Below are 27,715 nucleotides of genomic sequence, written 5' to 3'. Positions count from 1 at the left end.
TTGTTTATTAATCTCTTATTTAGTTTATTTGCTTATTATGTACCACTTCTATACACTTTGTGGAGAAATAAGATTTTTCCCTTTGGTTTCTGGCACGATCAGTGCTATAACTGCCACACCGGCGAATGATATTCCTGCGTACAGTCCTAGTACACCGTAAAGATCGATCACTTCTACCATGATGGGGAATATCTGTCGGAAACAAACAATAGCTTAGTTATTTGTAGAGTTCTTATAATACTGCTTCACTGTTAAACTGACCTTTAGACTGATGAATGCAAATATCGTTATTGATACCATGCTCAGCGTATTTCCCGCGTTGCATATCTGTGAATCGATAAGAGTCATAAATGATAAAAAGGCTGAGGAAATTCTGACACCGACTGAACTCACCTTCGGTGGCAACAACTCCGGCAGTACGAAGAAAGGAATGCTGCACAACCCTACCGAGAAGAGGTACACCGTTGCAGAAAGGCTCACGATCGGGAACCAACTATAGTCCTTCAGCCAGCTCGCAGCGGACCCATTTACCGTAAGCCAGTTAAACACAGCCAGCAAGAACAGTCCTAAACCTGTACCGAAGGTGGAAATGATGAGCAGTACCTTACGACCGGCTAGATCAACAAACACAAACGATGACAGTGTTCCAACGATCTGGATCGTGCCCATGATGATGGCGGACGTGTTTGGGCTTAAAGAAGAACCAACACCGGCAAATATGGAGGCAGCGTACGTGAGGATCGCAAAGATGCCACAGAACTGATTGATGAACATGAGGAATATACCTATAAAAATTCCCAGCTTTGCTTCGCGCGATTCTGTGGATACACCAAGCGATTAGGCATCGTATTTTATGAAGTAACACAAATTAAAAGCTTACTAAAATCAGCCAAAGTAATGCGAGAGCTTTGTCCGGCGTTGTGTTCGATGAATTTCTCCAAATTTTCAAACTCCTGTCGGAAGGCATTGGTTTTTTCCGCTGATTTTTGTACTCCCCGATAGAACATGAAGCACCGTTCGGCTTCTTTAGCTTTACCCATTTTTAGACAGGTTTGCGGGGTGTCTGGTACGAAACACATCAACACGGTGAAGAGCAGAGGAAGAACTAGCATTGTGAGGGCCACTGTGTGATAAGAAAGCACATCACCGATGACGTACATGAGCAGGAATCCTCCGTTGCTGGTCAGTGCTAGAAAGGAACCAAGAATACCCCGAATTCTGCAGCAACGATGGACCTCTTAGTAAGATCCCGATTTTCTGTTGAAGAACACATGCACTCACTTTTTGTCCGATATATCAGCAATGAATAGCGGGAAGACGACAATGATGCCTCCTCCAGAGAGACCAGCAAGAAATCTGGCAAGATATAGCTGATGGACGGACGTGGCTACATAGATGATGACCCAAAATGCCTGTTACAGCGGATATAGACGGTCAGGAAGCGCTTTACTATCCTAAGAGTTCCCATCACAATATTCTTACCGAGTGAGGTATTACGAGTGCCTGCAAGGTCCGCTTGATGCCAATCTTTTCCACCAAGTACCCGTACAAAAAGGCCCCAAAGAGTGCACCAAGACAAAGGATCGATCCTATCCATGATCCTTGCTCCACCGTAACGGGTCCGTTCTCGAGAAGAGTCTGGTCAGCGGACATTAGCACGGGTAAGAAAGGTGATACCCAACCTAACGCAGCTCCATGCGATAGATTGATCAGGTTCACTGTAAAACGAAATTGTTGCATCATGTCGGGCCCTTTACAAGAAGAATTTCCACAGTACTCACTAACACCGGTGGCAAAGATTTGGTTCCGAATACCCTTGCTAGAAGTATCCATCGTTGAGGAGCGTTTTCGAGCACCAGAGCCAACTTGAAGAGAGATGTTACATTTGGCCTACACCTACAACGAATGGCGTGCAGCTTGCAAATCTGCGGATCAGACTTGTCCGGTGCCTTAACTTATTTTCTGTTTGAAAGCCACCAAGCTTTTCGTCTCCCGGGAGCATCTTTGTGATTGTTGATGGCGTTGTTTGATAAGCGTAAATCAATCCAGATTAAGTATGAGGCGGTTTCTGACATTGCACTACCTCACGCTGTATAGCAAACAATGTCACGCCAGTCGCGTGTAGAGCTGGGACTGGTTTATCGGCTATTTTTGGGTTGGGTTGCTGAGGAGATGGAACTGTTTGTATCCAGTGACGTAGTGTGGTGGCGTTTCATTGAACTGGACGATACCGGTAGCTGGATTTTAATAATCCAGCGTTGTTAAGTTACAGTCAGCTGGCTGGCTGGTCATTGTCACGCCGATCATCTGCTCGGCGAGTGGGAAATGAAGTTATAATCGCGCACGACACAAACCGGTGATAAGCCGGGAAGTGATTAGCGCATGTTGTGAAACTAGTAGAAATTGTTATGGCGGCCTTTGGCTCAGCTGCACGTGTGCGCCATGTTATAGAGTTCTTTGCATTTCTTAACAAACGAGAAAAGTTTGAAAACAGAAAAATAATAGCAAACTTTATTTGTACTTATTGCTCGAATGTCGTAAAGGATGGATTATCGTTTAGTTTCGCTTTGTATGTTTAAGTTTTTCCCTTTGGTTTCGGGTATCAGGAAGATGATGACCAGCACACCGACCGCACAAACGCCCGAAGATATCCACACCGTACCATGAATGTAGATGGTTTCCATCAGTATGGGGTAGAGCTTTACGCAGATGAACGCAAACATGCAGAGCAATGTGGCACTAATGGTGCTTCCGATACTGCGAAGCTGAAAGTGGTGTATGTTTCGAATAGTAAATCTGTGTAAGAGATCTTTTATGGAAAAGAAGAACGGCTATTCGGATCTTACCTTCGGTGGCATCACTTCCGGTACGATAAAGAAAGGAACATTGGTAATACCGATAGCGGCTAGGAAGAGTGTCATCGCCAGTGCCAACACTGGCAACCACTCGACGCCTCGTAGATCATACCCAATTGTGAGCAGATACGAATGAGCACCGAGCACGGCCAACGCCAAACCGACTCCAATGGCCGATAGTAGCAGCAATATCTTCCTCCCAACACGATCGATGATGGCAAAAGACGTGAGATTGCCACAAATATTGATGACCGCGACGAGAACAAGCGCCACGTTCGGATCGATCCCCGTACCGGACATCTGGAAGATAGTGCCAGCGTACGTGAGGATGGCAAAGATTCCACTGAACTGGTTGAGCGCCATCACGAACACGCCTATGAAGAGGCCTCGTTTCGCTTCCGGTGTGGCTAGAATTGCAAGAATAACAGTGAGCTAATGGGATGGAAAGTAACGGACAAATGTACGATTGTGCTTACTGAAGTCAGCCCAGCAGATACGCGATTGTGTGCTTTCCGTTAGGATAAAGCTTCTCATCTCCTCAAACTCCGCTGTAAACTCCACCGTTCGATGTCGTTCGTCGGAGATGTTGCGGTAGAACATGAGTGACTGTTCGGCCTCCAGCAAACGACCCTTGCGAAGCAAACAATATGGCGTTTCTGGTAGGAAGCTCACCAGTATGAGAAATCCTGCGGGTGCTACGAGCATGATCTTCGGTATGACGTAGTACGGCAGATAGTTGCCTGCGGTGTAGATAAACAACAGCCCAATGTTGATGAAGATGATCGTTAGCGATCCTAGTGTCCCGCGGATCCTTGATGATAAATTGGGAGGAAAAAAAAACTAGAATCTCAGTCCTCCCAGGGAAGCATTTCAATACTCGAAGGGCTTACTTTTTATCTGCAATATCAGCAATGTAGAGCGGTACGACACTGACCACACCACCCCCAGTAAGTCCACTGCAAAATCTTGCCCCATAGATGTACCACACATTGTCACCGATGAGTATCAAAGTCCACAGGATGAGGTGTGGGATGGATATGAGCAGCAGAGCCACCTTCTTGCCGAAGTACGTGTGAATAATCGCGAAAAGTATCGTTCCGATCGTACCACCAATACACAGAGTAGCTCCAATCCAGGACGCTTCCTCTACCGTGATCGGTCCACTCGGGAGTGGTGTGTCCGGGGATCGCAACAAAGGAATGATCGGTGCAGGCCATCCAACCGTAACTCCATAGCTGGCTGTTATGATGTGAACTGTGAACGACACCGAGAGAGAGAGAGAGAGAGAAACCGAACGAATTACACTTTATCTGTCATACACCTTTCTTCATGTCCTTTCCAGCGTATTATCACATTACTTCTTAGCACTGCCAGCACCTGGTTAAGGTTTTCCCGGGCCCATAAACTTATCCGACGGGGTTCGATCTGTTGTTGCTCGTCCACCATGGTAGGGTACGAATTTGCATTGTTTACGGTTCGCGATCACAATCAAAACAACCCGCAGCCGTTGGTTCGGTTAGAAACTTTGACAATTATCTAACCGATTCTAATATTAAACTCCCGCGACGGACGCAGACGGACGAGTTGCGCATGCTCCGTCGAGGCTTCTCATGTCCAATTTGCAACCCGATCGCTGTCACACATTTATTGACTGACGGGCGTTCCATCTATTTGAATTTGTCTGATTTAAATGAATGCTGCAATGTGATCGGCAGGGCTGTTGACGTCTTGCCTTCGCTGGAGCTCTTAACTGGAGGACGAGCTCGTACTGTAGATGTTGACTTTAAAATTCTGATGTAAGTTTAGGTAAGGCCAGTGAACTGTTTTCATCTGCATCACAACAAGCGCGAAAGGCGCAATGAGGCCATAACTTTTTCTTTGCTGGATGAATAATGTACTCCTGCATCCATTTATTCATCGCTTGTGTCCTCGGATTATACGGCGCCGATGTTAATCCTGTCCGGCGATGAATGCTGGTGCTTGATTTTCTGGGTGTGATGCCTTTTTTGCAACTAAACTACCATCCAGATCTTTCGTTTATTGCGTAGCTTTCCTCGGCGTCTTGAACGGCAACTTTGTTACTTTAGTGTCACACCAAGGTTCTAAGCTAATTATCTTGCTTCGAGAGTGATGAAGAAGATGCTCAGATGGTGGCTTGGGTAAATAACACACCCCAGCCCAGAGTGTCTAATGAACAGATCACACACACGCCAGAATCGGAATCCTAATGGACACGGAACAGCGCGTTAAGGGAGCGCAAAAGGGTGTGTGAAGAAGAAAACGTTGGAGAAGCAAAATTGAATGATAAAGCGTAAGCAAAGTTCAAACCCCCGTCGTTTGGGTTCTGCTGACGGTCTCTTCCGGTTGGGTTAGAAGAGCTTTTTCTAATGTAAATGATTGTTTGTGCGACAGTGGTCGCAGTCTTTCGACGTCATTCGCATGCAGCTTATCACCGGTGTGTGACCGTTCTCTTCGGCTGTCTGTCTGTCTGTCCGTCTATCCAGTGGGAGTTCCAGTGGTAGAGGGTCTATTTGTCCATTTATTATAAACTGTTTGCCAAAGCGTTCGCTTGGTACTTGTGCTTAACACTCACACATACACGCAAACGCATTCTTTGGCGCGCAAGAACGATCGCGTCTGGTTGATCTGAACTGTCCACGGGAGTCCCGAGGCGAAGACAGGTTCGCACCATGCCGATTGGCTTAGAGCTCGTTTCATTTTCTTTTCCCCCCTTTTTTTGTATTGCCTTATGCTTCACGGTGAATTCTACTCCAAGTTCTAAGCCAGGTGACTAACTCACCGCTCCCAACGCTAGAAACAGGGAGAATTGCAGTTCATTGAACCATGCGCAACCCAGTAAGTTGTGGGTGTAGTGCGTCATCGTTCCACCGACACGACGACATCAGTATGTTGTCGTGCCCCAACCCAAATCGCTTACTTACCGGCCGCGATCGCAGCGAACTGTTTCCAGTATCGGCGTGATAGAAATTCCAAAAACATGCTCAACTACCCTCACCGGGGCGGGTGGATCGGGCCACGAACAAGAACTCGCGGGAAAACTTGCGCCTAGGGCACGCACCGTCGCGATACTGACCCACAGCTACGGGGCTGGGCATCGGTACGCTTCCGGCACGCTTCTAACGAAACTAGGCGTTGTATGCAAATATCGCGCACCAGCATCAGGCCCATCTCACGGGGATGGGTAAAGATTTTATCTTTATTGTATCATCTACTTGCGTCCCGAACAAGCACCGGTAGTGATTTATGATCTGCAAGATTTGTTTTGTACCGGCAGAACTGTAGCTGATAAGCATGGTAAATGTTTGTGTGTCACCTAGACATTGGACATCTGGTAGTGATGAAATTGTTTTAGCCATATGTTGTTGAGAGCAAGCAAAAATCTAAAAGTAAGTCTAAAGTGGTGGTTGATAATATAGTTTTCCAATTTCGAGTCAAGTTTATATTTTAGACAATAAGTGTCGTTGTACTAAATATCAAGTTGAACCTAAGTTCGGTAAGTTTCCAATTTTAGCTACCCTTGTGCATCCATGAAATTGGATTTGTTAGTTTAAGTTGTTCCGCAAACAGATTTGCGGTCTAAAGACGCATTCAACGGTATGCGGAACGTTGCGATCGGTCTTAAAATGAGCGAGTTATTGCCAATTTTCCGCAGAAAAATCCTTTTCCGTAGAATAATTAGAGGGAGGAGGTGGTGGAATCGGTGGTGTGTTCCACAAAAATATTCGCGGACGCATCGAAAAGTATGCGGAACGTCACGATCGGACTAAAACTTTGCGAGCTATCGCCGGTTTTCCATGGGAATGCTGCTGTTGGAAAATTCCGGGTGTTTCTTCGACCACATCAGCCCGTAGAAAGTCGGCAATAACTCGCTCAGTTTTTGTCCGGTCTGGGCGTTCTGCATACCGTTGGATGCGTCATTGAGTTGCGCATCTTTTTGTTGGACCCTACACCCAGATTCTTCCACCCCTCGCCCAGTTATTCTACGAAACAGGGGTTTTCTGCGGAAAATCGGCGATAACTCGTTCAGTTTTGGTCCGATCGGGGCGTTCCGCATACTGTTTTATGCGTCTTTACACCGCACTCCATCCCGAATGATCATCATCCAATTAGAAACTTCTATTCTGTCAAAATTCTGATCATGATCGCAGTTTGAGTATCGTAAAGGATTGAGTCAAGAGAACGGGAGATTTAACAGCTCAGGAGAATGCTATGCGATGTTCGGTAGGGGGTGAACAAATCTTCGACGCTGAGTGAAGCATGCAGGCCAGAAAGAAACTCAGATCCCAAAAAAAAAAAAAAAATACAGGATCGATTCTCACATTTCCGACTTTGTGCTCAGAACCGAAATCGAAAGGGATAATGAAAATGTAATGATAGCTTTGGCAAACAGGTTTATTATCGATATCATATCCTATCCCATCTACCATCGGCAAGATAATCTATCCAGCAGTATGACCCCCGGACCCGCCGAGGCTATAGTGCCAAGACGGAGATCAATCCAAAGCAACAAGAGATACCCGGTCATTCCAGACTAAGATGATGCGAATTTCTTTCGTTTTGTATTAATATTTTACTTACACCCAAATAGACAACCTATCCTTGTCTTGTCCAGCATCTGCAAATGCATTTCTTTCGGTTACTCGCCAACACTCGTCAACAAAAAGAACGAAACCTCCAAAGCCTTACAACGCCAATGGTTCTATTAGTTTATTGGTGTATAACTTGATTTCTCGCCCGTGCACACTGTACACTGAGGCCAATGGTTAACAAATAGTCTTTATTAAAGCTTAGTAAAAAGGTTTTGCAAAATGCTGCTCCTACCTGGTTTACCTTCTTATCATTCCCTCGCCCCGTTACATTAAACTCCCCGTCGGCTAATTCTCGTCAATTCTCCTACACACGGCTACCCCATCCCAGTGGGATGGGCCTAGTTTTTGTCCCTGTTGTGTTCAGTTTGAATCTCCTAAATGCTTCTTCGCTATCTACTACACTTAATTACTGTACCGTATAATAGATTTTTGATTCTAGAAAATATGTGTTTGTGTTTGTTTTTAAATTTCGTAGTTGCTAGTAGTGTCCTCTTGAACAGAGGACATCAACAACTTCCCCTTAACGCCTTACCACTCGGGATGCGTTGCGCATGCTTGAGAGTGTTTACTTTTCTCTTCTTGGTTTGTGTGTTTTAGTCATATGCTGGTTTACTGCTGGCTTTGCATACTTCGATTCAGTTAGAAGGAAAGGTATGCCCATTGTCATGAAAGAAAGGAGTGTATAATACAATTCTAGATGCTTCAGGAAGTAATTGATACAAGGGTATAAAACATAACGAAAACAAACGCTTGTCTGTAAACATACACCAATGCACGGAGCCGTACGAGGTTCCGTCGCACGTTAGGCTGTGTGTCAGACGGGCGTTGGGGCGACATCCTTGTGGCCCGCCTTCTTGCCACCGTTCAGAGATTCGGAGATCTGCTCGAAGTTCTTGCCCTTGGTCTCCGGCATGCAGGTGAGCACGAAGGCGGCGGACGCGACGCAGCAGCACGAGAAGAACCACATGCACGTGTACATACCGAGCTGCTCGACCGCGATCGGGAAGTACTTGACGACTAGGTACGCGACGCCGGAGAACTCCAGCAGACAGAAGGTGACGACCGAACCGCGGATCTTCGGGTCCAGGATCTCGGTCATGATGATGAATGGCACAATACCGATACCGATGGCATTGATGAAGACTAGTGCGGACATGCTGGCGACTGGTACCCACCGGAAGTAGTCCACCTCGACGTCCATCTCCTGCAGGAAGGTGTACGTGCCCATTGTGATGGTACAGACGGCGCATCCGAGCGTCGAAACGACCAGCAGAACGCGCCGGCCAGCCTTCTCGACCGTCATCGTGGAGACGTACGAACCGATCAGCTGCAACGTTGCCACCACGATCGAAGACATGGCTGGGCTAAGGTTGGATTGGGACTCCTGGAAGATGGTGGCCGTGTACGTGATGAGCGGTATCGAACCGGAACCGGCCGGGAACATGATCACAATGACGCAGATCAGGATCGGCTTCCAGCGCGATCGAGTCACTGGAGGAGAGATCAACCCATACACCGCCATGGAAAGAGAACAAAGAACAGTCGAAGAACAAGAACCATCAACCTGTGTGCTCGAGGCTGGTCGTTGCAGTATTTTCCCGCATTTATCGGGTGTATACAATCGGGACGGACTTACGGAAATCTTTGATGTGGATCTGGTTGGAATCCTTCTTCTTGAGCGGGCCCACATTGTGGATGTCCTTAAAGCGTGCTACCTCAGCAGTAAATTGTGATGTTTCACTTTCCGCTTCCTCTCCACGGTAGAACCGCAATGCCTTTATCGCTTTCTAGAAAGATAGAATTGGTGCAAAGAGATGGAAAAAATAAGCCTGGCGGAAATGAGTGTTTCGGGGTTAGTTTATTTTTTTTCAGCCGCTCGTCTATCGTCCCTACACTAACCTATATGAAGATTCGCCGCATTATCTTAGGTCGTGGTGCTCTGTTTTTCTTTGAGAGTGATAAGAGTCAACAGATGCTTTTTTTTGCTGTCACAGCGGTTGGCATTACAGTAACGAATCGTGCAAGAATGTTACGGCTAACTACCGGATGATCGTTAACCTATCCGACCTGACCACGCCAAGCAATGTTCTAATGAGGCATGCATGCTCCTGGGCAGCTCTCTATCAATCAGCGTAAAAAAAAACTCACCGGAACTCGAAAGTTGTCGCTAATGATCCATAGGTTTTGTGTGTGCAGAGATTATATAATTGCTGATTTCGACTATCAGTCTTACTGACATCGGAAAGGATTTATTTCGTAGGTCATGTGGCCCTTTCGGACGTGACATAACAAACGGAGCTTTTGATGCGGCATCATAAAAGCGACAAGGCTCAATTGATTCTCAGTGGGGTAGTAACAGGCAATAAATTGTTAGACGAAATGGAGCGATCGTAGTCGGTAGTAAAAAACTGGTAGAACTTTCCGTGTTTACGTGCGTGATAGAAAGCGTCGAATTGCACAAGTCTTGTAAACTCTAACAGTAGTGATAGTGCTAGCAAAGGGTTGTAAAAACACCAAGAATTCCTCTCTTTTCCACGGATTGCATGAATTCATTCAAAAAAATATTTGTGACGGCTATATGAATCGTTAATGATTCTTGCTCGTCTCGGTTTTGTCTCGATATGTGAAATCGTTCTTCAACTATGGTCTCTAAGACTGTTCATCTGCAAGATTCGGTCTGCAAGATGAAGCCTTGATAATAATAGTTCATTTAATCCTAATTTTTGGGTCCTAAAACTTTCATTGTTAACGGGGAATTGGCAGCTTTCCCAGACATTCATAAAGCCGAGTTTGTTAGGCTAACTGAAGACGTTGTATTCAAATTTTTGGAAGTTTCTTAGTTTTTATTCAGTTCTTAACGGCGATACTCTCTCTCTCTCTCTCTCTCTCTCTCTCTCTCTCTCTCTCTCTCTCTGCAAACATCATCCGCATTGCTTTTATCTCAGCCAGCAGCTTAACTTATCGCTACTTACCTCTTTCTTCTTCTTGACAAACAGATACTGTGGAGATTCTGGCAAGAAGCAGCAACCTAGCGAGTAGACGACGCACATCAGCAGCGCAAGGTACGTCACGGCCCAGCAATTAACGTAGTGAGATATGATGAATCCCAGCAGGATTCCAAAGTTGCATGAGATGGCGAGCATCGTTCCGAGCGTTCCTCGTATTCTGTTTGGAATACCTGTTGGTTAGCCTCATTCCAAAGCCAAAGAGGTCACACAGTGCTAGTACTTACCTATCTTCCGATATTTCCGACACAAACAATGGCACAATGGACAGTGTTCCACCGCCCGCAAATCCACCGAAAATGCGGGACGCATAGATGACGGACAGATTGGTTGCGAATGGCATTACGGCCCAGCTGATCAGCTGCGTTACGCCGATCAGCATGAGGGCGGACTTGCGGCCAGCAATTTCCGCCACCCAGCCACACACGAGCGGAGCCAACATGCAGCCGATCGTACCGATCGATCCGATGGTACCCTGCTCCTCGCTGCTGATCTTCCCCGTCACCAGTGGCGTATCGTCCGATGCCATCAGGATGAGGTTGGGCGAGAGCCATCCTATCGACAGACCGTAGATTAGTGTGGCGAGATTCGCTGGAAATGGACAAGAAAAATGGATAGGAAGCTTATTAACATGAGTCACAAATGACACCGTGACTACATTTGGGTTATTTATGGGGAATTGGGGCGATTTTTTCGTTCGAGGCCGCTACATCGTTAGTTAGCCCAATTTAGCTTGTACGTTTCTGTTCCGCTCGGGTACTCCACACGGGTACGGGTTAAGGTGTTGGCTGGGACGGATTGATAACGCGCTATCACTTTGCCCTTGAGTGTGCTGTAATGGGGCGGGCGAGAACCTGGTAAATGGGTTTCAAGGGTTCACCTTCCCTATTCGCTAGCTGGAACAAATCAGCATTCCAGCTGATTTTCCGAGAATGCGCAACTATCTCGCCCCCCTTTAATCGCAAGGTTGTTGACGCATTTTGGTGCCAGATTAATGTGCGTTACCTTCTGTTATGTCTGTAAGCTTTGTTGCACTTTCTTCAAATATATATTTTGCAACCAAGAAACCTTTCAATGTTGCAGTAGTTCAGACAGTTCGTTTGCGAATTAATGTCTATTGCTGATTAGTGAGTGTACTGTGATGACCCCGGATCAACGCCGGATCCGACGCTATCAACAGTGAGGCGAAGTGTGAATCCATCCCTTTCGCCACGCTTACTTGCACTGCAAATGTAGTGCGTTTTATTGGCTAGAGCTGCGTAAGGAGGCAAGAACCAGGCTGGAAGAATGTTGGAGGATAATTGAGTTTTATGTCGGAACCGTCTGAAGTAAGTGAGAAACGCGAGAAGATTCAATCAGGCGGTGCATTCTGTGGTCGGGTGCAATCGAATCATCAAATGCACTCCTCTGCGTACTGCGCAGTACGTGTGCCTTTTAGGCCAGTTCAAGTTGATTTAACGAGCTAAGCTAAGGAGGAATTGGGAGCTTCTGGTCGTGGTGTCCGTTGTGGCATTCGCACCAAGCGTGACCTGGAGTGATAAGGCGAATAAACAAGCCACACACAGGCGGCACACACCAAGAAGCCGGGAACTGGCCCAGTCATGGGTGTCCTTCCACAAGAAGTGTTTGCAGCAGCAGCAGCACCGTGTTTTGGGGGCAAGAATTCACCAAGCGCAGAATGTTTACCTCCTCGCCTGCGCTTCGGCTTGTGCTGGGTTGCGCTGCGCTAATCAAAGTGCAAACATTCGTGGCAAACGTTGATCGACCGTATCACGTCCGTTGCTAGGTGGGCTGATAGTGGAGCAACAAAAGCCTTAACCAGGCCACAGACGTTCTCGGCGGGATAATGTTTATAAATTGTGTCTGCAAGAGAAACAGACAAGCGGTTTGATACGGATATTCTTAACGCTTTCTTGCAAACAGAAGATCGTCGATAACTATCGCAACGGAAAGCATCGCAGCGCAGCACTCTGACAGAAGGCAATGTCCTCTGATTCATGAAGCAAATATGCCCCAACTATCAGCCCAACCAAAATGCTCGCTCAAGTACGCGACGGGACTTTCCAGCAGCTCTTACAAACTGACTCATAAACCTGTCCGCCGAGAATTTGAAACATTCCAGCAAGGTAGCCAAACGATCCACAAGATGTTTCCAACGCTTGGGGAGGAAGAAGATGTGCAAAGATGTGCATCACAAATCACAATGCACTTTATAGTTGCATCCGCTAAACCCGTTTTTGTGTTATGTACACACAAATATGTATTGTGGGTTGGTGAAAAAAAAAATAAAAACGTAGAAAGAATGCAAATAATGATTTAGCAGTTTTCTCCTGCGATCGTCATCTTCATAATGGAGTTTTTCGGTGGTGCGCATTTGCGCAAATGGATCGTATTTAGCGCGCGGTTCGCGCATTACGCACCCATATGTCACGGGCACTCAGCAGTAGCTGTCGAACCAGACGACGACGACGACGGGGTACTCGTGAGTTTTCTTATCTAGTCGGCTCGGTGGTGAGCTCTGAGTCGGGTTTTTTTTCTTTTAATGTAAGAAGAGCACGGGGAGAAATACAGAGAGTCAATTGGCAATTTGGTAATTGAGAGTACTAGATGGGTAAAAAATGGAGAAACAGAGAGTAGAAGAGAGCACTAATAGGAGGGGTGTGTATTGGTGTGAAGAAATTAATGAAGTGAACGATTTTTAGATGAATCGATGAAGAGATGAGAGCTGTGGGGTGGTTTTTGCTTTCATCGAGGAATGTACCACCAGCACAGGGTAGCTCATCTGTCATAAGGAAAGCAGCAAGGGAGTATCCACAGTCTATGGTCTTGGGGGGTAATAGTACGGGTAGTTGAATCATATGAGCCGAAGGACAGAGGTATCGCCTCGCCGGGTGTCGTTTTAGTTCGTTTGTTACCACCAACCAACAACCACTTTACGGGGAACACCCCTCCCACCCAGCTGACCTCATCGACGTTCCACGCTACTACCCTGCGGGGTTTTGTGAGCCGTGTTCGTGTGTTATCTTTGTGATGGTAGTGATGAGTTCGCCAGAACTAGGCCATCGGTAACGTTCGATCAAAGCAGCTGTTGTTGTGGGGGGTAAGCAAAGGGCGAGTGGAAGACCGGAGAAGGCAGGGGGAGATGACAAGGTGCGTTGTCGTAGTCGATGAGGACGTATTTTGGTGGATGTGTGTTCGATTTTTTGGTTTGAGTGTACCTCGTCGTGCAATAAAATTAGCAACAAGAAAAAAAAAAAACAATATGACAAACGAAGGCAAACAAAAGACCTCGATGTGGGGTCAGGCCTCGCAGTGAGGAAGTCTCGTCATACACGTCTAATTGCTTTTCTTTTTTGTTTGCTGGTCCAAAGTAAAACAAAACCTCCCACACCCAAATCGCTGAGTAAAAGCGGAGAAGAAGAGCAAGAAGGTTCGAAATATTTGGCCGACATTTTGGGTTTATCAGCAATAATTTAACACACAGCTAATGGGGCATGGGGGGAGGAAACATGCACCGACAACAACACCAGCGCAAATCACAAAGCGTCTGAGGGTGGTTTCCGGGTGTAACGATGTTTACACGCTCCTCTGCGACATCGTCAGCCCCATGTGCTCGGTCGGAATTTCGCACGGAATGCAACATGCCAACAGGACCATACGCAATTTCGGCTGTGTGCCTGGTTTGTACTGGTTATTTATGTGGATGATCAATTTGCGTGAGCAGCTGTTCTCTTACTTGTGGTTGACTTATTGCTTAGGAAGGCGAATTCGCGAAAACCAATTGAATCACAACAACGGTTCGGCGACATGAACACCATTGCGCTGCTGCGCGTCTAGTAGCCTCGGGTCGACCCGATTTCGTCTAGGGGTCTCCGCAAAAATTTATCTACCGCGAGGTCTAAAGAGAGCGAGAGCGCATGGCAGCCGGCCGGGTGCCATCAACCCCCGAGTCGTGGCAATTGTTATGCGTCGAAACCGATCGATTGAACTAATCAAACGTGTATGTGTATGTGTGTGTGTGTGTGTGTGTTTGCGAGGAACAATTGTCAAGTGTCAAGTGTGCTTGATGGAGTTTGGAGTGTGCCCAGAGAATAAGCGACCCAGAGAAATAGCAGATGAAAGTGAAACGGTAACGAGACGCGTACTTCAAACCCCGCACACATTGTGGGCCTCAAGAAGCTGTGGAAGCTGACCGGGTGTTAAGAAGCTAGCATAAAAGGGAGAAATAAAGTGAGGTAGAGCGACCGAGAGTGGGAAGCATAATTTAAATATGTCACGGGCATAGGTGAGAAGCGAAGGCCGCGCTCTGGACCTAGTTTCACGCTAATGAGTTAAACGTGTAGGTAGGGCTGAACCACCGGAGAGTGGGCAAGCTTTTTTCTTTTTGAGTGGCTTTTCCACTGAGCTACTCACATCGCCGGCAACCGCAGCTTGTGTGTAGATGAATGGGCCAACACAATGTTGTAGCCAGAGCCTGGTGGTAAACTTTAATGACATCTGCTTGGGACTTTTTGCTCCCTGTCAACGCGCGCGAATTGCGATGAGGATTAATGCATGTTTGATGAAGTTGCGCTGCCCGCATTGAGCGTTCGAGGGGTGATTGACGTTGTAAACATATTAATTTGTTGTCATTCAGTCACCACACCAAGAGTATTGACGATTCGCCGGGGTAAAAGAAATGTTACGAGCCGAGATTGACTGGGATCGACCGGAGATCGTCAGGAAAGTGTTTGTATAATGTGCTGGTGTACAACATAACTGAATAGATCCAAAAGTGTATCTATAAGTTTATAAGCAAACAGGCACGTGACTTTACGGGAATGATTGCAGCCTTTAGGCAACCGGTCCGGATCCGAAATTGGGAAAGAGCAAAGGTAAAATGTTGTCTGACTATGAAAGGAAACTTGATGATGTGTGTGACTTTTTTATTCGTTTGTGAGTGTCATTTCTCACAAAGAGATGCTTGAAGACATGGTAATCCAATGACCGATCGGTCGTCTTGGAGAAATCTGCGAACGAGAACCGACGACGTTGACGACGGCAACCAGAAAGTGGCGATCGTGCAGATCGCGCAGATCAAGCAGGACGGTAGAGAGGAGTGAAATCGACCACAGCACCGCATGATCGCGTGGTCACGAGACTTGACGTTATTCGTAATTCTCTGTCCCTTTTGGAGACGGTTGCTACTACTACTACTACTGCTACTACTGTCACTACTACTACCTGCCACCACTCGTTGAGAAGCGGAAACTGAAGGTAGCAGCACCGCACTTGCGTCGCACGCGAGTGGTCGCGCCTCCTACATGGTCACACGGTTTCGAGCCGAGCCGAGCAGTCGAAAAAGCACTGGAGGGCAGAAGACCACCACAACACTCGCTGAACCAGTTTGCAATTTAGTAATAATAATTTCACTTTTGTTCCACTCTGCCCCCCCATGCAATCGGAAGAAAGTTTCGATTGCGCTCGGCAACATGTCACAGGGTGGTTACGGGGGGGGGGAGAGCTAGGTTAAACACAGTCCATAGCCTCCGTAACACACGCACAGGGGCGGTCGAGGAACCCATCGGTCTATTCAGAGGGTAGTTCGCTTCCAAATCAACCGATCGCATGTACAGTTAGGATGTGGCAGAAGCAGTTGTGGCTGTGATTTTGTCGCCGTGTGCTCATCCTGTGTGTGGAAAATGCAAATTCAAGTCCCGCAGATAAACGCATTCGGACTTCCAAATGAGGAACATAAGACCCTTGGTTGCAGGAAAGCAACTGTCGGCCACGCTCGTCGAAACGGTGACAATTTATGCGTGGAAAGTCAATACACAGACCACTGGGTGAACTCACGTTTGGTTCGCGACAGACGGTTTGGTTCGCCGGTGTCATCCGGTGTGTACGCGTCATGACCCTCTTTCTTTTTCACAGCGCAAGCCACGGTCGTTGCAGACGGCGGTGATGATGATGATGTGATCAGATGTGCCGGCTCGAAGCAACGGCTGTCAGACGGTGGTGGACTTGAAGTCTTTTCGGGTGAAGATGTCACGATGCGGAGAAGATGGTGTGCCGTTTACCGTCCTCAAGTGTCTAAGAAGTTGTAAAACAAACTTGTTGTGCATCGCGAAGGTACTTGCAAATATAGGAGATAAGCGGCCATAATGTGACTGAAGTGGTCAAGGTTTGCAACAAAAAAGAAGAGGAAACGAAAAACCGCAAATGCGCTGCTTACACAGTGCGACCGCTACTACTTTGGTACGTAATGTTGCTTTAACGTACGTGGTTTATGGTGAGCGAAATTTGCATTTTTACGGCTTATCTATAACAGTTAGTACCTAGTTTTATGTGCTCCGAGGTGGACAAAGTGTAACTATGTGCTCTGGAAGACTGTGGGAATTCGGGAGGAGCACTCAGAAAACAGCAAAAACTGACAGCCAGAAGGCTTTTTGTCAAATTAATTTACATTGATCAGTTGGGAGTAAAAAAAAAAAACGAGACGAGAAGTCGAGAAAAGAGTGCAAAACCACAACAGCATGCATGCACCTTCAACCACAAACGGTAGTCTGGAATTTGCCCAACGGGCAAATGCAGAAAGATGCATTTGCGCACCAGTCTCTCGGAGAAGGCTCGTTTGTCAGTCGCCGAGCTCATCATGGAAGTTAGTCAGCAAAAGAAAAACCAAACAATCGAGAGCTGTTTGTTTAATGATACAAAATGAACGTTGATTTTTTTTTTTGTAGAATAGCCGGGTGCATTGACCACATTAGGGACATGTTGGACGCTAATTGATTATTGGTGATGCGAGGGACCGAAGCTGCATTTTGGACCATTGTCGAGAACTTTTTGGTTGCAAATTATCTGTTTGGGAGCTTCAGGGTTCGATCAAGATTGACTCGTTTCTCAAGCTCGTGGTGAAGATGGTTTAATGGTAAGCAATTTCATCACCAATTCCCTAGTCTAGAGTACGAAAACGGTGCCGGGAGAGAGAAAAAAAACCAGCCACGAATGGAAGAAATGATTGTTATAATTAGTTATAAAATGTCTTCCTTCCAAGTGGCCTCGCAGCGAACGGTGTAGTTTGCGCTGCATCTCTCGCACTTTGTTTTTAGGAAGGCAGATAGGAAGGCCGTCACATGCGTCTATACCGTGCCAGGGATCAGTCGAGCAGACCAAGGCGAATAGCGCACAATGGGTGCTCACAGCTCAGCCGAAACGATCGATATATTTGAAGATTGGAGTTTTAGTAGTTAGTATTTGAAATAGTATAAAGTTTGACATCCAGGTGGCGTCACAGTTGTAGGGACTTTGGAGCAACTAAACACAACTCGCTTCATAAAGAAGCTTTAGAATAAATTTCGATTTCAAATGCCCAATTATACCAATGTCCATTCCTGGACCATCGTGCAGCGCCACAAGAACCCTCCCGGTTTTTGTTAAAGGGGATTTCGTTCTCAATACCTCAACCTGTCTATCTGCGATCACCTTGCTCAGACCGGTAAGGGGACCTCAGCGATCGTCGGAAGAGGCGTTTGTAATTCTGTTCCGTTTTTTTTTTGTTATGTTGCTGTTTCTCGTTGTGCTGCTGTTCCTCTCGAGCTCTTGTGCCGTACATCAAGAGAGTACGCTTCTTTTTGTGCGGTTGTTTGATGTGTGTGCCTCATAAATGAGGAACCCACGAGGGATGATGGTGGGTAATTCGTGCACTGGGCTCTACCGCGAATATCGAAGGCATGGTTTTTTGTTTTTTGGTTTGCGTGTGTACTTATCTGGCCACAAATCGAGCATCCTTTTATCCCTGCTAAGGGTGATTATGGAAATGTTGGGAAGGAGGTGTAACGGGCGGGTGAGAACTCGAGTCTGTGTATTTCGTGTCGGCAGGAGCGCATATTTTCGCAAGTTCAATGAAATATACGCACCGACCGGTGTGCGAAGGTCAGCCTGAAGGTGAAATTACTCCTGCAAGCGATCAGGAGCGTTTCCAAGATTAAACAACAACGAAAAAAAAAAACGAGGGAATACAAAACGGAGCATTATTTTGGACAAGAAGATTCAACCACACCGGGGATGTGATCCGAGACAGGAGAGTAAGAATGAAAAAAATAAAACAACAGAAATCCACGCACATACACATAAAATGGCAATTTTGTTACACGAGTGGCGGGGGAGAGGGGAAGGTTAGTTTTGTATTCCAACGAGTCTTTCGTGATCATGAACGTGCTCACAGGACCAGTTAATGGTGGCCTGAAGTTGGGATTGATGTTATGTTATTTCTCCTTCGCTCCTCTGCACAATTATACCAAGCGGCAAGAGAGCGCAAATAACGACAAATCGCGAATCGCGTCGGTCGGTTTCGTTTTCGGCGTAAATATTTGCGTTCTTGTGCGAACCAGACTCGCGTAATGAGCGGTATTCGACGGTTAGGAAGGGTACGGCGGCACGGGAGGAAGGGCCAACGAAAAATGGCATCAGAGCTAATACAAAACTGCACCACGACGACTATGATCGAGGACGACAGGTTTCGCTGTGATCGTGCTGTCGCGATCAGCTTTTTGAGTCTGTTGGTGCAGTGCACGAGATGTGCAGGATCTCAGACAGGCCTCCCACCCGCGTCCCCTGCTTTGTCAGGATGCCGGTTGGGGAAGGGTAGTGCCATCTTTGACATTTTTCATTAACGCCTTCACATCTGGTGCTGGTGAGTAACAGCGCTAATGGCCGCAAACTAGCGCTGGCCCCGTTTTTGTCGCGGAACGCTCAAAAATCGATTTCGGTTGGTTTGGGTTGGATCCTGCAGGCATTTTTGTGTTGTGGTTCCGTCTGGTTACCTTAGCAACTTTGGTGGGGTTTAATGACCACCGAAAAGAGGAAAAAAACCTGCCCGTGGTGTCAACACGTTGATTATGGTAGTGGTGTGAAAGGTGGCTGTGCTACTAAAAAGCTATTAAGGTAGGCTAGAGGGGAGGCGTAATTTGTTTGGCAGGTTGAAGCGTTGTTTGAATAAAATATTCCCGTGGTTCACTGATTGTGGACTGAAGGAGTAGAACCGTTCTAATACCTGGTTACGATTGATGTTAGTGAAGTCAAAGTTGGTATGAATTTTACTTGGAAATGTTTCACTAATAAGTTGAGCTCTTAAGGACAGTCTTCGAAATTGTTCTGTTCAAAGTTTTCTCACAACATGCCTGTACGGCCGGCCAAATTTTGCTCCAAATTTTTTTTGTCGAGCTATCTATATGGTCTTAAACTTATGCACGATTACTCCTGGTTGTGTTGTTCCTTTTCTGGTACCTCACAGTGCGGCATTACATCACATTGCGAGATCTTGACCGCTTTTTTTATTTTTCTTCATGCAAGCAAAGATTTAATGCGAAGAAAAAGCTCGAAGCTCCAAGCTATCAAGAAGCAGAAGGCCTGGCCGGTGCAACGAGTTGCTGTGGCGCATCTTCACTGCGAAGGTCTACCAGTTATATTCAAGCCCGGGTCAGGCGACCAAACTTGAACAACGGCCACAGCGTAACCGGATACTCTTGTTGGTAAAGTTTACGAATTTCTGATACACGTCGTGCATTAAAAATGGTGACGCGAATCAATGCGTTGTTCACGTAGCGCCGGCGCGGACCGGAACCGAATCCGGCAAACTTTACACGCAGCCATACACACACACACACAGACAAGCACAAACACGCCCCATCAGACAGCAGTTTCAAGCTGTTTTTTTTTCGCTGTAAATTTATTTTGGCAGACTTGAATTTTAATCAGCACACCTGATTTAATTTCCAATCAGCAGGCAGGCGCGACCAGCCAGCCAAAGTACGCTGGGGAAGCGGGTAAAGCTTTCAGCCAAAAAAGCGTAAACTCACATACAAAACCACTTGAAACGAAACCCCGCGAAAAAAAGGACGTACGCTCTTCATGGTCAGCCCGGTGTGGGGCGGGAAGCTTGCTTGCATATTTGAATGCAACATTACTCTGTATACACGCTTATGTGTGAGGATGAGGATGGAGACTTTGGTTTCTGGCGGGAATAGTTGGAAAAGCACTGGGGAAAGGCACGGAAAGGGAAAGCTCCCAAATATGGTGGCGAAGAAACCAGCTCCTGCGGTGGGTTTGTTTTATATTTTGATTTAAAGTTTTCGCGCGACCCGCGAAACGAAACGAAACCGAAAGGAGAATATTTATGAGACAGTACGTCGCATGTATGTGTGGTAGAAATCAGGTGGAGCGGTAAGGGGAGGGAAGAGGAGGGCTTGAGTGGTAAATTTATGGAGCGCATCGATGGCAACCTACGGTGCAGGTCTTCGTTGTTTTTCTTGTATAATTCTTGTCTTAAAACGCAATCAACCCGATGCCCGATTTTGTATGCTGTTTTAGTGTTTCGCGAGATATCGCATTTTATTGTACGTGCTTTATTACCATTATTAATTCCATCCCGCATTGAAGCCGGTAACACCGCGAGGGCTCGTTACCCAGCAGTATAAACGTCGGTCGGGTAATAGTATTTCGCATGGCAAGACTATAAACTGGTAGGCTCCCGGTACATGCTGATGATTGCCCAATCAGTAGCCCAATAATTCATGCTTGCCTCCTGTGTGTGTGCAATGAATTAAGAGTTTCAAGCTGTCGGAATGGTTCAGACCAGCAGCAGCACAGTAGGCACCCAAAACACCCTAATTGGTAGATCCTCGACGTCGACGATCGAGGCGAGCACATTCCTGACGCAGCGCACCAATCTGGGTGAAAACAAGAGCAGAACCTTAGCCCACATTCGGGTTTTCTGTGTACAACTAAAAGGAAAAGTTTTGTGTGCACATTCGGGTCGCCTGTAAAAGCTTGATCTTCCGGGAGAGGGAGGGCCTGCCTACAGAAAGGGAACCATTCCTTCGGTCGAAATAGTAGGTCGCGCACACGCGGGAAAAAACGGGTTCCCTGCGAGTGTTGGCGGATTTCGCTGTTGCAAATCGAGCTAGTTTTGACCCAGCCGTTGTACCGAGCGTACCGAGTCGCAAGATTTCACAAATCTTAAACCAAACTCCCTGTTGGCTGCAAGTCTCACTTTCTTACACCAGCTCGGGTAGGAGCGAGCGAGCCGTCGGCGACTAACTTTGACCCAATAAAGTGTCTCGATCGAGATCGTGGTGAGGTACCTGTGTCCCGTGCTGCACGGTGGATGCATCTCCGCTGGAACACACTGACAGATCGATTGTATGGTAAATAGTGCTTCTCCAAGCTGCTCCAAATCACCAGCTTGAGTATGTAGACACTGGAGTTCGGTTGAGGAGTTTGAGGACGACCATCACACAACCTGGAACCCCCGGGGGGATATAAAAATGGAATGGGTGGTGGAGTCTGGGCAATGTCTGTAAGCCTCCTCAAACACTGCATGCTCAGTAAAGGCAGTTTGGGTTCGGAAATCGGCATTGCAATATATTAACTTTCGGTAAATTGAGCCCTCTGTCCAACGAGTACCAACTTCAACGGAGGCCAGCTGTCTGGGCTGTGCTGTGTGTTGCTGCTTGCCTGATGGATCTGACGTCCACGGCGGCTGGGAGTGAGGTAGGATTTAGTGAGAAATCAGGAGACATCTAAAATCTTCAGGTGGCAAAACGCAAGCCTCTAGCTGCGGTACATGCCGCCGCCACCCTACCAGTTGTGGTGTGGATGTCGAAAATTACCGGTTTTGTTTGTTTGCGTTTGCCGTCTTGGAACCAGTCACCTCGGCGGTGGTCTTCGGTGGTACCTGCCCCAAACTTTATTTGGATCCCCTCTCCCATGCCTTGGCACTCGGTTTAAGAAACTGGTTGGCAGCGGGGTTTGCGTCGTCGGCAGAAACAAGTTTCTGCCGTTGGCGAAATTCGTGTGTCCATCATCAGAGCTCTCCGGGGAGAGAGGGAGAGAGGAATGAAGGGAGACGTCCAAAATCCTGGTTGAGCTTCAGGCCAGTCATTAGCATCCTAGTGATCAACCGCAAACTTAGAACCGCAAACTGTAGAACTTTAGAAAGAAGGTTGGAAAATGGTCCCATCGTCCATTCGCCACCACATGACCTTTCCGGCCCAAGGGTAGGAACTCCGGGGAAACGAGGTGAAAAGAGGAGGCGAAGCAAAAGGGGGAGACCTTCCTTTCCGATCATCAATTGGCACCGCCGAACGGAAGCAATTCCACCGCAGCTAAACGAAATAATTAAACCCATCCATGCGCGGAGTTGTTTCCTTCGCTCTGGCCAGTCAGCCAACCAGCCAGCCTGGCCATTAGACACACACGCTAGGCAAGGTAGCGTAAAAGAAGCCACATTACAGCACTAACAAAACAATGCTTGAGGGTGGAAAAAAACACACACACACACACAGAATGACGATTGGCGATCAAAATGATGATTGTTTCGATCTTATGACTTCCACATCCCTCTTTGCTGTGGCTGTAGCTTTCGATTTCCTTCTCGCGCATCCATTCAACACTTCCTACCTACACGTCTTTGCCTATTCTGTTTCTTCTTCTTTTGCTCACCGTAACCGATTCCATATACATTTATGCGTATGAACACATCATACTCCTTTTGATTTCCTTCCTTCCCCACGAGCCTACACTTGCGTCGCTTCCTTAACCATGTTTCTCTCTGTCGGCACAAGTAACACTTTGATATTCGTCTCTCTGTTTTTCATCGCGCTTCGTACGTTGCTTTACCAACTCTCGTTCGCTCGTTCTTCTACATTTCCTTTCGCTATCCGCGAGTCACGGTGTTTTGCTTTTGCTTTCGTCAGTTGCGCTGTCTGTTTCGTTTTCTTCTTCTCTTATTTCGTTTTATATTTTCTTCTCATTTATTGTGCGTGTTTTTTCTTCTCTTCTCTTAAATTGTACCTTTTTTTTTGCTTTTCGTTGCCAGCTTCCTTCCCTTCCTTACTGAATATTTACTCGAAATCGGTTGCCGATGCTGGAGAACGCACATTGCGCGCTCACCCTCACGGCCCTAAGCGGCCCGACGACCGACGATGATGCTCGTCATGATCGCTGATGGTGATGCTGCTGATCATTCCAGCTTTCCACGATCGCTCTTTGCATGCCGTTCGCTTTTCTCTATGTTCGCTTTTCCTTTCTATTTCGCTTCCTTCACTTTCTGACCTTCAAATCCCAGGTGTGGGATCAACCGCGCCATGACCCAAAGGCAATTTAGCCTATTTCTAGGGGATTTATCTGTTATTTATTGTCTTTTCGCCTCCTACCGTTCACACATACACACTGCTGCCATGTTTAGTGCTGGTGCTGGCTTTTTGTTGATGTTGTTATCTTCTCTTTCTGCTGCAAGTCATTGCTGCTTTTTTTTATACACGTGTGGCAATTGCCAACATTGGTAACATCTTGTTTTTTTTTCCCCTGTTCTCTGTTTTTGTTTCTTTTAGTTACTTCTTCATCAACACTTGTCTATTACATTCGAATGACTATTATTGGTGTTGTTTTGCTTTTTTTTTTCCTTTTTCGTTTTGCTTCTTTTACTTACCTCCACTTGAGCAAGTGTAATATAGTTTTTTCCTTCCCTCTCGCTTGTTTATTTCCTTGTTCTTCTTGTTTTGTTTGCCCTTTTTCGCTGACGTGAATTGCGTACTTTCGTTTTCTCACTGTATTTCCCATCATGCAGGAAAAGTGCACAAATCGTGTCTTCTTCGTACCCTGATTTGCATTCCTTCAGGAGCTGTTGCTGGTTTGTTTGCGTCGGATGGTATTTTTTGTTGTTGTTTTTTTCCCTTACCTTACGCGCTTAACATTCCAAAACAAATGCGTACAAAATGTGGTTTCGTCGATCATTACGTGATCGGTTGTAAAACGGCTACCGTATGTTGTTTACATTGCGGAGGTCTGTTTTTTGGGGAAGCAGGCACAACAGAAAAACAACAAAGTTCCCAAAATCGTTCCCAATTTGTGCCGACAGGAGCACAAAATTGGCTTCACCTTCCTTCCTTCCAGACCGTCTTTAAATTGTGCGCGGAAAAGGGGAAGGTAAGTAGAGGGTATGATTGTGATGAAAAATGCTTTCCAAATTTTACCCAACCGTTTGTAACTCGATGCACCTGCCGGTTAGCTTCGTTTTTTTGTACATTTTTGTGGAAATCATTATTTGAGACATTTACCTGCCAATATAAGAGTGGCATGGTGAGGTGGGGGCAGCAAAAAAAAAAAAAAGATGCCCATTACCCAAAGTACAGGGTGCACTTTTTCCTCCAACGCTCCCCGTTTTACATCCCCCTTTCAAAAGGGGTGGCGTACGATCGAGTTTGTGCACTTGTATGTGGCATGTGTTTTACACCGAAAAGTGTATTTGGTGATATGACAGAAAATTGATACCGTTCAACCGCGAGGTTGTGAGCCCGCCCGGGAATGTCTCCAATCCCCACCATTCACCTCTTTCCTCTTCCAGGGCCTTTAACTACCCCATCGAATGATCGTTCAATTTTTGCGTTATTTGAAGCGCCGTTGTGGCGCAATTACGCACCATCGGAGCGCGCTCCCGGAGTGTTGGAACGCTTCCTGGAAAGGGTAGCTCTGGTGTGGATTCACATTTTTGCCCCCTTCCCCAGAACTGCAACCGGGGCTTTTCTTCGATCCCTTTCTTTTCGGTTGATTCGATCGCCGGTTCGGTGGTGGTTCGATGTGATTTTCCTGGGAGAAGTTTGTACGCGTTTTTTTTTTAATTCAATTTTTGTGTACTTGTTTGTACTGCTTTCAAGGGGTACAGCGCCATTTGGCTCCTCGGATATCGGGTTGCACTTCGAACCATGGGGTCCAACGGGAGTTGCCCTTGTAAGTTGACACCAACGTACCTCGTGAGGGAAACGGAAATGCACCCCAGGAGGTGGGCTGATCGTTGCATTCGCGGACATTGTGAATGGGAAGGCTTTTGTTTTTATAATGCACAAAAGTGGTTCGATGTGGTAGCAAATAGCTCACGTTTATTTAATTTTGTGGAGATTAACTTGCTTCTTTTTATTATTATGAGGACCGTTTGCAGACGATCAATATTGAATAATTTTGTTTTGCAAATTTTCATTACAGTCGTTCACATTAAACATTGTACATTGGAATCTTGGAAATCTATGCATTTTAATCATCCATTCACGATAAATGATTCACAAACAAAAATGATCAATATTAGCTATTCTTGGGGTATTTTTGCATTTAACATTTTTTAATTTTTTTTGTAAGGATCTTTAAAAGTCCCCTTCGGTCAAACTAGGACGCAATCGTTGAGTTAAGACGAAACCACGAAAGTTGTATCACGAAATGTTCTCCTTGTGCTGTCACTAATCCTCTTACCTCCGCACCTCCAGCGGTTTTCTATCCCTCGAGGTATGCTCAAGCCATGTATTTATATCTTCATGGCAAACCATGCCAAACCTGTTTCATTTTTATTTGTCGCTTTTCAAATCTTTAAGCGCTTGAGAATTGGTGTCTTGTCTTTTGCAAATAGCAGCGCTCTTCGGACGGGTAGTGCGCCATGTATTGCGGACCGTCGGACGATCACTTAATGACGATGCAATATTTCCTTGCAATGATTGGAATACAAATTTAGGAAAGACGAACACCACCCGTATAACGATGCCTCACGCACTCACGCAATTAATGACAGTTTTACTTGATTGTTAAAGAGTGTGTGCGTGTTTTTGTGGTAGCTTAAATTAAGTAAATTATTGACGTTCCCGTACGCGGGCGGTATACGCTTTCATCAATTTTCGTGTTAATTCATTACCCGTGTGCCATTAGCTGTCAGCCTGTAGTTGTGGACTGCTTTTTTCGTTCTGTTGGACAACCCTCGGGTTGTTCGCGTATCAACGCGAGAGTGCGTTGAGTGCGTGCGCATGTTACCGTTGTCACCAACTCCATACAATACTGCCCATACTGCTAGAGTTTTTTTTTTCGTACCATTCATGCGTTCACAGCTGTCTGCAAGTGTGTATGTGTATGTGTGTGTGTGCGTTCAACGTTGATCAATTCAAATGATCAAGCAATCGACCGACGATTCCGAAGCGTTTTCAATATTGAACCGAGAAACTTCATTGAACTGTTCTTTTCTTTTTTCTTTCTTTTGGGAGGTTGGAAAAAAAAAAACGAAAGGGAGATCCAATGAATGGTTCGGAAAGTCTATGCTAGGCGACCTATTTCGTTTGTGATGGCGGATGATGGCGATGATGCAAAAATAGAAAGATGAAAGAGGAGTGAAAGAGGAAGTGATGGTGGCAAGATGAATGAAAGTGCGAGTGAAAATCGAAAGTGGTTGATTCCAATCTAGAACATTAGAGCACAACGCATTTCTGGTCATGGGGTGAAACCAGCGTAGAGTGGCCTGGCCCGGAACACATCAACAGCGTTAAAATGAAGAGTATTTACGAAACGAAAAAAAAAAAATCGTGGTTGGAAAGAAAAAGTGTCAAGATAATTGAAGAAATATTAAATATTCTAAATACAAATATGGAATTATTGAAGGAAATTGATTTAAAGTAATATGTGTCTTCAAAAGTTCAGAACTCAAAAAAATATTTTAAAAATGGTTAAAATGTTATAAAAGTGACGGAAAACTAATCTAAATGTTTACCGAAATGCGAAACGAAGCGCTTAGAAATAGACCCGAGAAAGATTTCCACGTATAACTTATTTGATTTGACTTTTTTTAACAAAAAAATATTTTTTCTAAAGAAGACTAGTTAAAATCTAAAAACAATCATTTGAAAAAAAAATGGATAAGCAAGTAATAAATGATTGAATCAAAAATTTCAATTTAGGAAACTTTCTTATCTTTGAAGTTAATAAGAAAAACAGAGAAATAAAGTGTAATCCAACAAAAAATATTTCGAAAACAGCCTTCAAATCACTTGACCGAACAGTAAACTAAATTTAATTTACTCAACTTTCAACTCAAAAAAGATGTGGGAATCGAAAGTTTCTAAAAATTCACAGGAAATTTGTTACAGAGGATGTAATCAAACTGAGTCATTTTCATAAAAAAACACTGAACAAAATTGTAGCAAAATACTGTCACTTTTACAAAAAGAAAGAAAACTAAATTAGCAACTAAAACGTTTTTGAAAGAAAACAGTTGAAAAACTTACCACAGTACGTTGCTAGGTACTGATTTCGGACACCTTTCGCGACCATCTTGATGGCGTTCGGCGAGACGGCCCGTCGTCTTGGAAACAGCAGTGGAAGTTACACGCACTCTGCGACTACTTCTACCCCTTACTTTAGCAACGTTTCGGTTCTTTTAAACTTCAATTTCCTACTT

General features: G+C 45.8%; 2 protein-coding genes across 3 annotated transcripts; both read right to left on the bottom strand.

Annotated features, from left to right (window-relative positions):
- Positions 1 to 27,594, bottom strand: LOC126566000 (uncharacterized). The gene is made up of 16 exons (XM_050223201.1): positions 27,543 to 27,594; positions 10,698 to 11,061; positions 10,438 to 10,630; positions 9,102 to 9,252; positions 8,282 to 8,956; positions 3,746 to 4,109; positions 3,332 to 3,666; positions 2,847 to 3,262; positions 2,663 to 2,765; positions 1,782 to 1,865; positions 1,483 to 1,718; positions 1,282 to 1,412; positions 881 to 1,218; positions 394 to 818; positions 262 to 327; positions 1 to 192 (listed from the first exon to the last, which is right to left on the bottom strand). Exons 1-16 carry the CDS (start codon positions 27,586 to 27,588, stop codon positions 49 to 51), a joined length of 4,071 nt encoding a protein of 1,356 aa, XP_050079158.1. The 5' UTR covers positions 27,589 to 27,594; the 3' UTR covers positions 1 to 48.
- LOC126564642 (facilitated trehalose transporter Tret1-like) lies at positions 2,496 to 5,947 on the bottom strand. Of its 2 annotated transcripts, none has more exons than XM_050221730.1 (5): positions 5,798 to 5,947; positions 3,746 to 4,109; positions 3,332 to 3,666; positions 2,847 to 3,262; positions 2,496 to 2,765 (listed from the first exon to the last, which is right to left on the bottom strand). In XM_050221730.1, exons 1-5 carry the CDS (start codon positions 5,853 to 5,855, stop codon positions 2,550 to 2,552), a joined length of 1,389 nt encoding a protein of 462 aa, XP_050077687.1. In that variant the 5' UTR covers positions 5,856 to 5,947; the 3' UTR covers positions 2,496 to 2,549. The 2 variants fall into 2 exon arrangements, with proteins under 2 accessions (XP_050077687.1, XP_050077686.1); XM_050221729.1 differs by lacking the exon at positions 5,798 to 5,947 and adding an exon at positions 4,214 to 4,404.
- Positions 27,595 to 27,715: the final 121 nt, after the last annotated feature.

The sequence above is a fragment of the Anopheles maculipalpis genome, chromosome 3RL (genome assembly GCF_943734695.1).
Source record: "Anopheles maculipalpis chromosome 3RL, idAnoMacuDA_375_x, whole genome shotgun sequence".
In the NCBI taxonomy this organism is placed as follows: domain Eukaryota; kingdom Metazoa; phylum Arthropoda; class Insecta; order Diptera; family Culicidae; genus Anopheles; species Anopheles maculipalpis.
Note: the sequence above shows the minus strand (reverse complement) of the source record. Positions and strands in the feature narration are given on the sequence as shown.